The sequence below is a fragment of the Wyeomyia smithii genome, chromosome 1, assembly GCF_029784165.1.
Source record: "Wyeomyia smithii strain HCP4-BCI-WySm-NY-G18 chromosome 1, ASM2978416v1, whole genome shotgun sequence".
In the NCBI taxonomy this organism is placed as follows: Eukaryota; Metazoa; Arthropoda; class Insecta; order Diptera; family Culicidae; genus Wyeomyia; species Wyeomyia smithii.
In genome coordinates, this window is record NC_073694.1 from 89,932,300 (window position 1) to 89,949,664 (window position 17,365).

Below are 17,365 nucleotides of genomic sequence, written 5' to 3' on the forward strand. Positions count from 1 at the left end.
TCCCCTTGTATTTACTGTATTGAAAATCGTGCGACTAATGCCCTTGAGGGAAAAGGTATTAAGATCTATTATAACAATATACAACCGTCGGTAGCAAACAGCCTTGAAGAGTGTAGGATAGGCGGAGGTAAGCCACGTAATATGAAGGGATGCGGTATTTGGCCTCTTGACTACTCTGAGTGGTTTATTTTGTAGAGTCTTTGCGCTTAATTACTCCGCCCCGGAGGGGTTGTGTTTGCTACCGATGCAAGGGTTTCTGATTATGTTGCTTATTCATGGGGATATTTCTTTTGTTCTTCTACATCTTACAGATTAGGATTCATGTCGCAATGGAGCGCGATAGCAAATCGGTATGCAGCCTTGTGTCCTCCTGGTTGGCCCTGGCCATCAGCAGCCCATCGGATGCCTTTTAATAGTCCAACCAATGGTGAGTATAAGTACATAACGCATGACACAGATATATCGTGAAGAATATACAGTATACGGCATTTGTTTAACAGCAGATCTAATGTTTTAGATCGTCTAGAGATTCGTGATAAACTTTCTAATGTTTTGTCTTTAGATTCGTTAATAGCTCACAACGAGTAGTTGGCACAAAATGGTCATTGGTTGAGAGTTGCTTGAATTATGGAAACAGTTGCTATAAACTGGTGACATTATAAGCTAAGATGTGTTACATATATTAATTATATATTTTCATATAACTCCGATGTGTTCAAGCCACAAAAAGAAGAGTTATTCACGCTATATCAAAATATTTCAATGATAACATTCTGTTCGGTAGCATCGCTTTAAGTGTATCAGTGTTCTCAATTGAGAAACCTTACATATCATTGAAGGTGAGCTAACACTGACAAATAATTCACTACGCAGTTGAGTTTAAACTATCCAGTTTACCAACATTTGTCCCTGCTGAGTGGTACTGCCAAAGTAGTTTGTTGTTAGCGATAACACTGCTTCGTAGGAAGCCTTATATGGTTCACACTGTCTTTCCCTTTCGCTCCGAAGCACTGACCGGAGAAAGGTAGCAATTGTGCAAAGGTAAAGATAGCTACTTTTAAGCTTCTTAACGTGATATTTCTGCTGCTTGGCGTAGTAGATTTTCCTTTCTGTCTAGGCTTATGTGATAGATGAACTTCGCGCTCAACAGATATCACACAATATATATTTTGCGATATTTTCAAATATTCAAAACCTGCTCACTATGTAAAATCTTCCAATGACGTCCAATTATCGTTAAATGATATGTAAAAAGGATGAAGAAATTGATTGTTATTGTTACAATAGTTACTTTAACGGCAATAACAACTTTTATCTTTTTTCAAGACGAAATCATTAACAACTTTTACTTTTATTCTAGACGAATTGTATTCTGTTCAGTTTGAGAATTATTTCTATAACGAGAGAATAAATAATATAAGCGAATTTGATATCCATTTGTATATTTCTCGTTACAGAAATAAATTTCAAATTGAACAAAGCAAAACATCAGCTAACCTTCTCTAGCATCCAAACAATTGAAATTTTTGAAAATCTTTCATTTCACAAAAAAATGTTTTGAGTAATGTTGAATGTGATTTAAAAGTTTTGTGTAGAATTTTAACATATTATTGTTTCATTGTACTACGCGCTGATGTTTCATGTTGTTTTTCTTTCCATGACCGTTTATAGTACCGCGACGATCATTATAAAGTTTTCAAAAATGGGTACGTGATATTATAGTAAATAAACCGAAATTTCCAATTTTTTAAATCGTTTCTTTTCTCATACTAGTAGACTTTTGGTAAATCTCCATAACGAACGCAGACGTAACTATTGTTAATTTCGTTAGAGATAATAGTATGCCCTTATGATTTGTTGTTTTATCTGCTACATCTTGATATCTCATATACTTTAATTCTGAAGGCAACTTAGAGAAGAGTTTTCGTGAACATACATTCGAAGCTGTTGAGGTTGGCTTTCAAATTACATAACTGCTCGTATATAATCTTCTAATACATGATTGAACATACGTGCAATTCCATGACATCTAGCTCACAGGCATAAGATTGAGTGATAATTTGTTATGTAACACACTCACATTAATAGTGCACCCATCGACATTTACTACTTACCATATTTCTTTATATTTTTCAGATAGTACGGGGAATGCATTGGAGAACCAATCTCCTTCTTTGACTCCACCGCAATCACAACAGTCCAAAACTCCTCCACCACATCCGGCATACATAGGAGCAGTGAGCGGCAGTGTAAGTCGATTGAATAGTAATAATACCGTCGGAACGATAGGCAATTCTCACAATGGTGTTGGATCTACTGGGAGTAGCCTAGGTGGTTGTAGCAGTAGCACTGGTGGTGATGATTGTGAATCCGATGACGACGGTCAAGAGATTATCGAAGAGGAAGATGACGGTAGCGATAGGCCTTCGGATTGTGCCTCTCCAAATTCGAACAGTGCAATGCAAGCTAAACGGAAAAAGAAGACTCGGACGGTATTCTCCCGCGCACAGGTATTCCAACTAGAATCGACGTTTGACTTGAAAAGGTGAGAGGGAACCATTTGTAACTAATGTCGAATTCGTTTTTGCGACAGGACGACACCAAAACTACGCCTCACGTGCCACTGTCATTTTTTATATGCGATTTGACAATTGTAGTATGTGGGGTGTAGTTTTGGTGTAGCCCCGTCGCAAAAGAACCAATTCTCAAAAACAGTGCTGCGAAGTTCGTAGCTACTGCAAGTTTTTGTATGTAGCGTATTTTTTGTATTGCCAAACACTGTTATCGCTGCCAAAACCATTCTACTTTTTCTTCAAACATCGTTTTGCCTTTCTCCTAGAAAGGCATAGCAATCACTTGCGAAACCGAAAATATAAAAGTGCTCCAAAAGGCCGAATGGCATATATCACTCGACTCAGCTCGACGAGCTAAGCATTTTCTGTATGTGTGTGTGTATGTGTGTGTGTATGTGCAGATTTTTATTCTCACTCACTCTTCTCAGAGCTGGCTGGACCGATTTTCATGAAATTAATTGCAAATGAAAGGTCTTGCTGTCCAATAAGACCCTATTCAATTTTATTGTAATCGTATTTTTAGTTTATAGGTTATGTATCAAAATGTAAAAATCATGAAACATCATTATCTCCAAAACCACACAACCAATTTGAACAAAATTGGATTCAAATGAACGGGCTACCTGAAATACCCTTAACTTTTGAATTTTATAAAGATTGAATTTGTGGTTCAAAAGTTACCACTAGAAACGTCTTCTGAAGACTGTTTGATATCACTCATGTTTCTCAGAGATGGCTGGACCGATTTTCATAAAATCATTGTCAAATGGAAGGTATAGTAGCCCCAGAAGACCCTATTGATTTGTTTTGCAATCGGACTATTACTTTTTTTTTTCTTCATCTATAATTTATTTGACACGGCACAAATACAATTTAATGTTTAACGGCGCCAATTATATCTGGTAGCTTACTTTCTAAAGTATCTTAATAACTAAAAGCAAATTTTTTATCCTCGCTGCCGACTACGAGCTGAAACTAAATCTAACTTAAAGCTAGAATGTTTTGCATTAAAAGCACTGATTTGTTGTTTGATGGTTTTCCATCGCCATAGGTAAGCAGCATATTGAATATGTTCCGCTGCTGGGCCAAGATATTACGGACTGGCATATTGGGTTGTCTCCCTCGGGACCTGAGAGTATCGTGCGGGTCTAGTTGCTGTTTCCGGATCCGGGGTCTTAACGTGTTCTTGTCGTTTGGTTGGATGTAGGCGGAAGGGAATAGGATTAAACTGGGGCGTGGATGGATTTCAGGAAAACGTATATAAGGGACATGTAGGATAGGTCACGGCTCGCCAAGACATCACGAACAGAAACAGCCGGCTGCCTACTTTCGGCCTGCAGGGAAGCTATTAATTTAGACCTGGCGTTACGGTGTACAGGGCATGACCAAACCACATGCTCTATGTCGTGATAACCCTCACCACAGGCACAGATATCACTTTCCCCGAGCCCAACACGACGGAGATGCGCGTCAAATCTATAGTGATTGGACATAAGCCGGGACATCACGCAAATGAAATCCTGACCTACATCCAACCCCTTGAACCACGGGTTCGTCGATACTTTTGGGATTATGGAATGTAACCACCTTCCCAATTCCCCTCTGGTCAAAGCATTTTGCCAACTGATGATCGTATTCTGACGTACAAGTGCGAAAAATTCATTAAAAGCAATTGGTCTTTCATAAATATCACCGTTTGTTGCGCCCACCTTAGCCAAAGAGTCCGCTTTCTCATTGCCCGGTATCGAGCAGAGAGAAGGGACCCACGCTAAGGTAATCTGAGTAGATTTTTCGGATAAAGCACTCAGATGTTCCCGTATTTTCCCCAGGAAATACGGAGAGTGCTTAACATCTTTCATCGATCGGAGAGCCTCAATGGAACTGAGGCTGTCCGTAAAGACGAAATAATGGTCCGTGGGCATTTTTTCGATAATCCCTAGGGTGTACTTAATTGCAGCCAATTCTGCGACGTAAACAGAAGCAGGATTATCGAGCTTATGGGAGACGGTTAAATTGTTATTGAAAATACCGAAGCCAGTGGACCCATCAAGAAGTGATCCGTCAGTGTAGAACATATTGTTGCAGTTGATGTTTCGATATTTATTGGAAAAAATTTTGGGGATCTGCTGCACGCGTAAATGATCCGGGATTCCACGAGTTTCTTCTATCATGGATGTATCGAAAAACACAGTAGAATCAGAAGTATTTGATAAGTCGACACGATTTGGAATATTCGAAGAAGGGTTAATATTTTGGGACATGTGATGGAAATACAATGTCATAAAACGGGTTTGAGAATTAAGTTCGATTAACCTTTCATAATTTTCAATCACGGGACGGTTCAAGACCTCACATTTGATGAGAATACGAGAAGACAGGCTCCAGAAGCGGTTTTTCAATGGTAGTACTCCAGCTAGGACCTCCAAACTCATCGTATGGGTCGACTGCATGCAACCTAAGGCGATACGCAAACATTGATATTGTATTCGCTCCAGTTTGATCAGATGTGTGTTTGCTGCGGAGCGGAAGCAGAAACACCTGTATTCAATAACAGACAATATCGTTGTTTGGTAAAGCCTTATAAGGTCTCCTGGATGGGCTCCCCACCATTGTCCGGTTATTGTACGAAGAAAATTCACTCTTTGTTGACATTTTTTCATCAGATACCTCACGTGACAACCCCAGGTGCCTTTAGAGTCGAACCAGATACCAAGATATTTGTGTACCAAAACCTGAGAAATCGTTTTACCCATTAATTGTGTTTGAAGCTGAGCAGGTTCATGTTCCTAGAAAAAACTACTATCTCAGTCTTCTCCGGAGAGAATTCGATACCTAGCTGTAAAGCCCAAGCAGACAAATTGTCCAAGGTATCTTGCAATGGTCCTTGCAAATCGGCAGCTTTGGCTCCTGTAACAAAGATTACACTGTCGTCTGCAAGTTGTCTTATCGTGCATGAATTTGCCAGACATTCGTCGATGTCATTTACATAAAAGTTGTAAAGAAGAGGGCTTAAACATGAGCCCTGGGGAAGACCCATGTAGCTAATGCGAAAAGTTGCCAAATCGCCGTGCGTTAAATGCATGTGCTTTTCGGACAACAAATTGTGCAAAAAATTGAATAAAATTGGAGAAAATCCTTGTCGGTGAAGTTTGCCCGAAAGAATGTCAATAGAAACGGAATCAAAAGCCCCCTTAATGTCCAAAAACGCAGACGCCATTTGTTCTTTGCGAGCATACGCCAGCTGAATATCTGTTGAAAGCAGCGCAAGACAATCATTCGTCCCTTTGGCACGGCGGAAGCCAAATTGAGTATCCGATAGTAGGCCATTTGATTCGACCCAATGGTCTAAACGACGGAGTATCATTTTTTCCATCAATTTCCGGATACAGGATAGCATTGCAATCGGCCTATAAGAGCTGTGATCAGAAGCTGGTTTCCCTGGTTTTTGGATGGCGATCACCTTCACTTGCCTCCAATCCTGCGGTACAATGTTTTGCTCCAGGAACTTATTGAACAAGTTCAACAAGTGCCTCTTGGCATTGCCGGGTAGATTCTTCAACAAGTTGAATTTGATTCTATCTAACCCAGGCTCGTTATTGTTACAGGACAGGAGGGCAACTGAAAATTCTGTCATCGTAAAAGGTGATTCTATCGCGTCGTGGCCCGGAGACGCATCACGAACAATATTTTGCTCAGGAACAGAGTCCGGACATACTTTCCTGGCAAAATCAAATATCCACCTACTTGAAAACTCCTCGCTTTCGTTGACCGTTACGCGATTCCGCATTCTTCGGGCTGTGTTCCAAAGAGTGCTCATCGATGTCTCCCTCGACGTCTCGTTCACGAACCGACGCCAATATCCGCGTTTCTTTGCTTTAGCCAAGCTTTTAAGCTTGGTATCAAGCTCCGAATACTGTAAATAGTCGCCAGGTATACCTCCCTTCTGGTAGGCCAAAAACGCGTCGGATCTTTGCGTGTAGACATCGGAGCACTCTTGGTCCCACCACGGAGTGGGAGGCCGTTCTTTAATCGTTACGCCAGGATATTTCTTCGTTTGGGCTTGCAACGCGGCGTCGAGAATCAAGCCCGCGAGGAGGTTGTATTCTTCAAGTGGTGGATGATGTTGAATCGACTCGACCGCTTTGGAAATCATTTCCTCGTATAACTTCCAATCGACATTCCGTGTGAGGTCATACGGAATGTCAATTGGTCGCATGCGAGTTGACCCGTTAGTAATTGAAATAAGAATAGGCAAATGGTCGCTACCGTGAGGATCGAGGATTACCTTCCATGTGCAATCCAACCGTAGCGACGTCGAACATAAGGATAGATCCAAAGCACTTGGGCGCGCTGGAGGTTTCGGGATACGTGTCATTTCACCGTTGTTTAAAATTGTCATGTCGAAGTCATCGCAAAGGTTATAGATTAAAGAGGAGCGGTTATCATTGTAAGGGGAACCCCGAACCACACCATGAGAGTTGAAGTCTCCCAAAATCAAACGTGGCGAGGGAAGAAGTTCTATTAAATCAAAGAGCAGCCGTTGCCCAATCTGTGCTCTGGGAGGAATATATATTGAGGCAATACAAAGCTCTTTACCTTGTATTGTCATTTGACATACAACAACTTCGATGCCTGGAATCGAGGGGAAGTTAATACGATAGAAAGAATAGCATTTTTTAATCCCTAAAAGACCTCCTCCATATGGGGTGTCTCGATCAAGGCGAATTATATTAAAATCATGGAAGTTGAGATCAATATTTGAAGTAAGCCAAGTTTTACAAAGGGAAAGTGCATCGCATTTGTTTTTATTTATCAAAACTTTAAACGAATCAATTTTTGGTAAAATAAGGCAGAGACAGAGATAGAATCCTTCAGATTAGCAGATGAATTAGGCATCGAAGGATACGATCACTGCAAGGAGGGGCCATTGAGCAGTCAACTGCTTCAAAAATGTTCTAACTGTTGGGAGGAATGCTGTAAGAAAAACTTTTATTGGATCGGGTACATTGAAAGTTTCAAAAATCCAGTCCACAATGTCAGAAAATTTCACCAGTCCAGCATTTGATTTTTCCACTGGATGTGCAAAAAGAACAACTGGGGTTTTAGATGTTCCAGGAAGTGCTGGGAACTCCTTCTGGGACTTTAAATTTGCAAGCCCAGGAGGAGATTGCTTCGGTTTTTCCGCTGCACTTTTAGGTTTGTTTGTACCATTCAATTCACTTTGGAAAATCTTTGGACCTTTACGGGGAAGTTTAGGAGAGAAAATATTTTTCCTCTTTCTAGACTCCCCAGGATTGCGTAGGATGTTCCCGCTGGTGAATCGTCAGAATCGGTTTCATCAGAGGACAACAGATCGAAGGGGTTCGAAGTAACGGGAGAAGTGGTAACGGTCTTCTTCAGCATGTCAGCGTAGGAACGCTTTGAACGCTCTTTGAGAGACCGTTTTATTTTATCCCTGCGCTGCATGTACACCGCACATGTCGAGAGCTCATGCAGATTTTCCCCGCAGTGAATACACTTTTCAGCGTTAACACTGCAAGAATCTTCCGCATGAGTTTCTCCACACTTGCCACAACGTGCCTTATTGCAGCAGTAGGCGGCTGTATGGCCTAACTGCTTGCAATTCAGGCAGTTCATGACGCGGGGCAAGTAGAGCCTCACAGGGAGACGAACCCGGTGGATCGAGATGTGGCTTGGTAGTGCAGACCCGGCGAACGTAACTCGAAACGAGTCTGACGGAGTGTAAACTTTTTTGTCACCGACGAGCGATACCGACCGCAATTGCTTGCAGTCGAGCACCTTCACATCGGGACATGTGCTGTTCTTGAAGCACCCTTTAGCACTTTTCAATATACACTCCACGGAAGACTCGAATCGGTCACGACACCGTCGATCTCCACATCTCTAGCGGGTACATAGACACGGTATTCCCGTGTAAAAAGCTCGGAGCAAGCTATATCGTTGGCCTCTTTAAGGTCATTGACCACGACACGGAGCTTGTTCGGCCTGATTTTAGAAATTTCAGTCACAGCTTTATAGTGTGACGTGAGGTCTTTCGAAATCTGTAATATATTCAATGATTTCGATTTCGGCCCTGCTTTAGGCCTGAGGTAAACTGCCACTGGAAGCGTCGATCCGTCTGGATACAACCTGACACGTGAGGAAGCTGAAGAATTAACAGTAGAACGAGGGGCAGGAGGGACAGGGTCGGAGGTTTCGAGGATGGAGGTGCGGGAGGTGGGGGATCTACATCCATCGCGCTAAAACTAGCGCGCCGATGGGACAGACAAGAAGCACGTACCTTCCTTTCCTTTTCTCCTTCGTGTTGGATAAACGTCCACAGGAGTACACTGCACTCACCACCAAATCGTTCGACAGCAGGCAGCTACAAAGCGACACAGTTACACAAAGGCACTTGACCTTGAATGCGAAACAGCAATCTAAACAAAAGACACCGGGCCCGGTCAAAGAATGCCAGCACTTGTGCACACGTTTTGAATTTTATCGGAGCGAATTCGAAACACAACCGATGCTGATGCGTGTTCGGCACAGAATGAGAAGTAACTCTATATCCTCAAAAATCAAATCCAATAATACTTACGTTATCCTAATGAATGGTTTTGACTTATTTAACTCTGATTAAATCAAATCTGTAATATAGATCTTGCTTTCAAAATAATATGGAATCCCTTACAATAGTTCATTAATTGGCAAACAAAAGAAGATATGTTAAACAAAATTATTAACAAGTTCCAGCAAAGAATCGTAGCAATCACTAATTCCATTTTTTTGCTTGAATTTTTTTTTCATTTGCCTACATTACATTCGCTGTATTATGAAGACAGCTATTATACGTCTGTTATGGTAAAGCTTAGAATAATAATATGTCATCTAACGATTTCTGAAATGTAAAAAGAGATTCGGAATGAGTTTTAGTAAATAAACCAAAAATTCACAAGCATTCGCAGGCTTTTACTCTTCTATAAATGTATATATATGGGAATTTACTTTTTCGATACCATCCGGCCACGATTATTTAGTGAATAACGAAGATAAAATTAAATAAATATCAATTGCAAAATTTTACAATTCTTGTTTTCTTGTTGAGTAATTTATAGTTATCATATGTATTTATGAGATAAACTTTCAATCACCATCAACACCAGCATTGCAGTTTTTCCTCGATTGCACACGAATAGTACCGCAATACGAATAGTACCGCTGCAGTACGAATAGTACCGCTGCAGTACGAGTAGAAAAGTACCGCTGCAATCATAGACGACGAGAGACCTACGGTTCTTTACTCCACTGGTACTGTTGCTTTTTACCTGTATGTTTTCTTTGAAGACATCAGTTTTTATCAGGTTCTAAGAGCAGGTTTTGAAATTATTCAAGGATGGGGATTGTTTCAAACTTTCCCAAAAACTTTTACCTTCGAGACATCATATTAGTCTAAGCTCTTGGAAGCAAAAATAAATTGACCTGTTGGGACGGGGAGACTCTGTCAATTTTTATTTTAATATTGATACAGAGAATATCACGAGGAACAGACGGTGTCCATTCACGTTGTCTGTGCTAGGAATGCTCGCATGTAATTGGTTCATTATTCGCGTAAATTTGTCATTGAAATTTTTTACCAATTTTACAGCTTAGCAATGAAATTAGAGTGATAACTAGCATATTACAAAATTGTTATACATATTATCTATCCAACAACATATTGATTATTGTTATCCATCATGTGGTTATGCTGTTATTAACGTTTGAAATCTGACACAACATTTGCCAGTTTCATTTCCATTTTTACAGAATGTATCCCAGTATAGTAGCAAAGACGTAGTCCCACGTCAAAACCCAAATTAATCCACCTAGCAGTGCGACCCAGCCTTTCTCATTCAATCTGTTTATTTGTTTAAATAGATTTACACGAACACTCCATTTTCAAAATAATACACCTTGATAATATTTGCTGGATTTATTTATCACTTTAAATAACAAATTTTTGTTAGACAACACCTAAGCTATACCGAACATTTGAAATATAACATTCGAACACATATGAACACATATGGACATATATTGACACATGCAAATAACATGAAATAATTATGTTTCAAGTATATGACACTTTTTTTTTGATCGTGGTATAATCGAAACGTACATATATGTCCGCGTTTTGATACATTACAGACGTAGTTACAGCCCGATTACAGTAAAATTCAATAGTGTGTTATGAGGCAGCTAGACCTTTCATTTGATACTAATTTTTTGAAAATCGGTTCAGCCATCTATGAGAAAAATGAGTTCAAGTAGTCTTTGGAATATGTTTCTTTACAAAACTGGATTTTACATATTCGAACATAACACACACACCCACACTCACACTCACACACACACCCACACACACACTCACACACACACCCACACACAACCAACCAACCAACCAACCACACACACACCCACACACACACCCACACACACACCCATACACACACACAGACACACCCACACACACACACCCACGCGCACACACACATATACATACTTACACACACAGACACACCCACCCCCCCCCCCACACACACACAGAGACACACACATACATACACATACACACACATACCCACACAGACACACACACATACACATATACACTCATATACACACACATACAAACACAAACACACATATACACACACACATACATACATACAGAAAATGCAAAGCTCGTCGAACTGAGTCGATTGCAGTAATTGCTATACCTCTCTAGGAGAACGGCAAAAATTTGAAGCAAGAAAAGTGTTTTTTTTTTCAATTTTAATCGGTGATTTTGAGCAATAAAGAAAAGCTTTTTTCGCAACGTTGCCTACAATTAACGGATTTACAACATTGTAGCTAGTCTCAAGGTACGATGCTAGCCTAACAAGCCAGTTGTCGTAGGTTCGAGTCACGGCTTTAGACTGTTAGTAGCATCGTAGCACTAGCCCCGCAATCGTCCTGTACACTAAAACAGTTGGCTACGAAGTCTGTGTATAATAAATTGAAGGTCGAGTTCGAATTCGCAATGTAGCACCAAAGCTTTGCTTATAACATTGTAAAAAAACTTTTCTATCTACGAAGAAAAAAAAGTTAGATACTTGATTTGATCGAAAATTTGGATCACCCTAGTTGTTGGTATTTTTCCAATAGGCGCTTTATCATATGTAACAACATTGCAGAAGAACAGTTTTTCTCTAAAATATTACTATCGAGCTCCAGATCCAAACTTCTCCCTATAGAGCAGAATCGCGCCAAATGACCTATGGTCGCAGAGTGACCAATTTTGATTTGAATGAATCTTTTCACACGTATGTGGCTTAGCAAATTGAGCATTTTTAATAGATGTAAAGATTTTTTAGACCCATGAGTTATTTTCTAGAAGGGTATATGCGTTTTGGTATAGGTTTTATTCAAAGCATGGTAGCTAAGAAACCTTTGGTTGTATAGAACAACTGTGAGTAGTAGGGAATAAATAATAACTCATGAAAAGTAAACACTGTGAAAAAAATTTTTTTTGACTTAAAGGATTGAAAATAAACACTAAATTTTCATTAAAAAAAGGGTTGAATATTTTTTAATTTTTTTAAAAAAAAATTTGAAGTTATTACACAATTTAAAAAAAGTTCAGAATAAAAAAAAATGAAAATAAATTTTTTTGTAAAATTAAAGTTTAAAAAAAATTAATTTCAACATTTTTCAAAATGTTCGTATTCTAATGATTTTCAAAGATTCAGACAGTCATGTATATTTGTATACTTTGTTTATGAGGCATTAATAATTCCCTACAACCAGTGCTGATGAAAGTAATTTTCCCCAGCGAAATTCTTCGAAAATTACAGCCAATCATTTTCAATTTTCACTTTCAATGATCGCAGCACTCTTTGAGATACACTAGATTTTCGTCCTAGTAACGTGTTGTTATACTCAGATGAAACAGATCGCGCGCATCGTTCACGGTTACGGAATAAAATTTGACGACAAATCCAACCAAATGATCTTCACTTCAAAGCGAAAAAGAAAAACAAACAGTCCACTCAACCTAAATGAACCTCACCGAAACATTTTTTCACTGACACTGACCGATGCCTTGACAATCTTCGTTAACTGATAAACTGATTTTGTTGTCTTGCTTCCATCGCATGAAATATAATGAGGTGTTTTGACAGTTCACTTCCATGCAAAAAGCGGGAAGGGAGAACACTGAAAGGAATGTAAAAAAATAACGTTTATGGATGCTTTTTTTCACTTTCACTCAAAAGTATCAACAAATATCAACCCTGCCTACAACTCATTCTCAGATAGTTTTTCTATATGTACTACCGACGGTTTTTGAGTTACCATGCTTTGAATAAAACCTATGCCAAAACGCATACGCTCTTCTAGAAAATAACTCATGGGTCTGATATATCTTTCCATCTGTGAAAAGTGCTCAATTTGCTAAGCCAAATACATGTGCAAAGTTTCATTCAAATCAAACATGTTATTAGACCGTTTTTGCGTATTTCCAGGTCATTTGAGGTGATTTTGCTCTAAATTCGATTTCTGGACCATTGTGCATTGTACTGTAAAATGTTTACGATGGTCGTTTATCAGGATGAAAAAAGTCTTGCCGAGCGTTATTGTAGATATAACAGCGCACAGTGGGGCGACTCCATACAAAGGCTGGCCAAGCAAAAAAAGTGTCGATAAAGGCGACAAAACTTGGTATTTACATAATTTTGGGGCGCTGAACACAAATTTGGCATCCATTTTTTGTTTGGGGCCGTCCATAAAGCACGAAAGACAATTTTAATATTTTTTGGCCCTTTTTTCTTTTTTTATAGAATTATATGATCTTTGACCACAAGTAGTGCCAACGGGCGTCCTTCCCATTGAAAAAAAAAACCTAATTTATGGACGACCTCTCGAACTTAACAAATTTTGCCTAAATATATATATTTTTTAAATAAACTAAAACAACATAAGTAATACAAACTAATTACAAATTGAAAAAATCATCAACAGCATCATCATTTTGCGCTGTGATCGCTTAAATCTCGTGTTGAATTGTTTCCAGAAAATGTGAAGTTCATTATACTTATCAGCAGGAAAAATGTCTTTCGCTGCAATTTTCATTTCTTCTAGTAATTTTCGATGTTTCATTGTTTCATATATATGTTAGCTTCCTAATCCGGTTTCTATGGTTGAAAGAGGACATTTAAATACATGTATAACACCATGAATTGACAACTTACTAGACATTGAATTAGGTGGTGCCGCTGATGTTGAAGGCTCCATAATAAAGTTCAACGAATTTATGAATTTGAAAACTAAGACACTGGAATGACACAACGTTCTAAATGAATACGAAAAGATGCGGAGGGCGACGACTGTTCTTTGTTTTTTCTCATAAAGCAACATGTGTGCTTTACTTTTGTATGCAAACGAGTGCGAAGCAAAAGCAATCTTCAAACGGGCTATTGTTGGCCGGAGTTTGATAGTATGAATTTGCTGCCAATATTTGACACTTCAATCAGTTTAACGAATTTCATGATCATAAATTGAAAAGGGCTGAATGTTTTTAGTATTGTTTTAAATTTGCAGGAAGTGATAAAGTTTGAGATAATTAAAATTTCAGATTTGTTTACTGTTTTCTTGTTCAACACTTATTTTATAACTTTTAATTGATAAATTTTGTGATTTTTGCCCAAATTTATATTTTATCCTTACGGATTGAGTACGATATCATAAATTGTCATTAATGGGGTATCATGGTTATGATTAAAATTAATCCTGGATGAAATTTTAGCTTCAAAAATCAAAACTAAAAAAATCTGCTATCGCTTTTTTCACTAAAGTGACAATTTGCGCAGTTTTGCGCAGCAGCGGACAGTATGCATTTGAAAGCTTACGTTTTTACCTAAATTTTGAATGGTGTCACAGCCGTGGCAAACTGCGGCAACTAAACTTTTAAGCTACTTTTCTACAAAAAACACTTTTTTTTTTTATTTTTTCTAGTGTCAGGCCTACTATGACCAAATTTTACAATATCAAATAAAAAGGGTTTGTTTTGCACAATATTTACAACAACTTTTCCTTTGACGTCAAAAAAATCCAAGTTATCATTGAAGCTACAGAGCGTTTCATAGTTATGTACTTTTTTTTAAGAAAAAGACAAAAACCGTCAGTTCGCCAAGCTTTGAAAAGTCATAAAAAATTCAGATTTTATGATATTGCGTCCAAATTTTGGATTTAGACACTTGAATGTTATAGCAATAAAGGAAAAATATTATGAAACAGCTAACAAAAAAATTTTTTTTTGGCCGATGGCCAGCGATTTCCCACTGTGCAGCGGTGGAAAGATATCGTTGAAAAGGTGAATGAGAAATTATTGAAAATATAGACCATTAATACTTTTCTATCAACCGTGGCTTTTCAAAATTTTGTCACCATGTGCAATCTACCAGGCTCTATTAATTGAATCCAATAGCTATAATCCAATAGCATTCTGTGACTGTTACCAATCTGTCCCATGCAATTATTCATTTTGCAAGTGCAGTATCGAGATAAATTTCATATACATTCGTTGTGACACACGTCTGTTTTGTTTAGATAGTGGAAAGTATATAATTTTACATTGAATTTGATAAAGACACATTCTACATAACGATGTAAATCGTTATATTATGAATCCGACGGAGTTTTTTACAATTTACTCATATGAGTAGAAACATGAACAATCATAATAACATTTACATCTCGTCAATATACAAACATGCATCTTAGAGAAAAATTCAGTTTACGTAGATGCTAATTTAGTGCTACGATTCAACCGGTGCTTTTCGGGTCAAGGTTTGAACATATAAAGTGATTGTTGCACTCATGTCTCAACTCGGGATGTTTTTTGTATGCATTAATAAAAACATATAGCATCTAGTACTAACATACTTATCTCACGAATGCAAACATTATTAGAAATTGCTAATTATTATGTATTTCATCATAATAACATTCAAAATGCAATCAATTACATAGATTTTCACTTTAACGTCAATTTTGTTTCAACCTACTCATATGCTATGATTTTATTCTGCTCATCACCGAAACAGGTACCTAAGCTCGTCGGAGCGCGCTGGATTGGCAGCATCTCTTCGTTTGACAGAGACGCAAGTAAAAATCTGGTTTCAAAATCGTCGTAATAAATGGAAGCGGCAATTGGCGGCTGAACTGGAAGCTGCAAATATGGCGAATATGGCGCATGCGGCGCAACGACTTGTACGCGTGCCTGTGTTGTACCACGATGGATCCGCTGGCGGATTTGTTCCTCCTCCACCACATCCGCATCCACAGCAGTTGTATTACACAGCAACAGCGGCACGCGGCGGAAGTCCGCCAAGACCAACACTCCCTTCTCTGGTTTAAAATTGTGTTTCGAACATCGGATTTATCCGTTGCCTACTCAGCAGGAGCGGCTTCTGCAATAGTAGTAGTAATTGTAGTTACGCTAACTGCAGCACCAGTAGTGAGAAGATACTGATAACTGCCTCAGCGCCAGCAATGAAAAGATACTGATTGTATAAATCAGAAAAGCTCTGAGAAGCAATTTTAACGTAATAGTGAATGAAGAATCCAACTGAGGTATTAGATTTTAGCAGATTACTGAATGATATCAATATGAGTTTTAGTGAAGGATATGTAAATACTGTTGAGCTGTTATGTTAATAGAATGACAAAATGGGACCGGATGATTGTAACATTGTAAATTTGAGCTACATATATACATATACTCTTTTTATGGCCCTGTTGTCTACACTCTTATTTAAATGACACGTAGTAAGCTACAATCAACTTCAATTAGCTAATGCTCTGAACAAATATTATTAAATTGTATAAGATTAGTTTGTTTTTGATATTTTTTTCCCAAACTTTCTATAACAAAAATAACTCTTACAAATACCGACGAACAACGTGGTAACTATAACCAGAAACCAATAAAAATGCAGTGATTTTACTTTCAAGTGTTAGTGTTATGCGCATCAATGGTAATATGCAAATTGTGCTGTGGATATAAAAAGGCTTCCTACGATTCCTAATTAGTATATCGAATGAATGACTTTATCTTCAGCAGCTCATCACGTAATAAAACTAACTCACTAATCTGTTGCACTGAAATGCTTCTCATATCTATGTATTATGTACAGTGTGAATAAAACAATGTTCGGGTAGACTTTGATTTTATATATATATATATATATATATATATATATATATATATATATATATATATATATATATATATATATATATATATATATATATATATATATATATATATATATATATATATATATATATATATATATATATATATATTGAACGATAGGATAAAAACAGTATCTTAATTTAGAGATAAGCCAATATCTTATGATGCCCGGCAAACAATACATAATAATACAATATCCAAACAATTGTTATAACAATTGAATATTTTTCTAGTTAAACATATCCGTACACATTACGAAAACATATGACTAAGGGACTCACGGGCAAAATTGATTATAGTAACCAGCAGACCACTTAATTAAAAATTATGTGTCGACAAATTTGGGGCTTTATTTTTTTTGTGGTTTTATAATTCGTTTGAACAAAACTGGTTGCAAATGAGAAAACTACTACGGGATATTTTTAACAAAGATTTAAAAACAATGATGATTGCTTTGTATTCAATTCGTATCAACTTTATATCTTACAGTCAAGTCGAAAGTGCTATTAAT

At 37.9% G+C, this 17,365-nt stretch overlaps 1 protein-coding gene across 1 annotated transcript; it reads left to right on the plus strand.

Annotated features, from left to right (window-relative positions):
• The first annotated feature begins 311 nt into the window (after positions 1-311).
• Positions 312-16,791, plus strand: LOC129717685 (homeobox protein Hmx-like). Its single transcript, XM_055667778.1, has 3 exons — positions 312-427; positions 2,137-2,545; positions 15,701-16,791. Exons 1-3 carry the CDS (start codon positions 322-324, stop codon positions 16,011-16,013), a joined length of 828 nt encoding a protein of 275 aa, XP_055523753.1. The 5' UTR covers positions 312-321; the 3' UTR covers positions 16,014-16,791.
• The last annotated feature ends 574 nt before the right edge of the window (positions 16,792-17,365 follow it).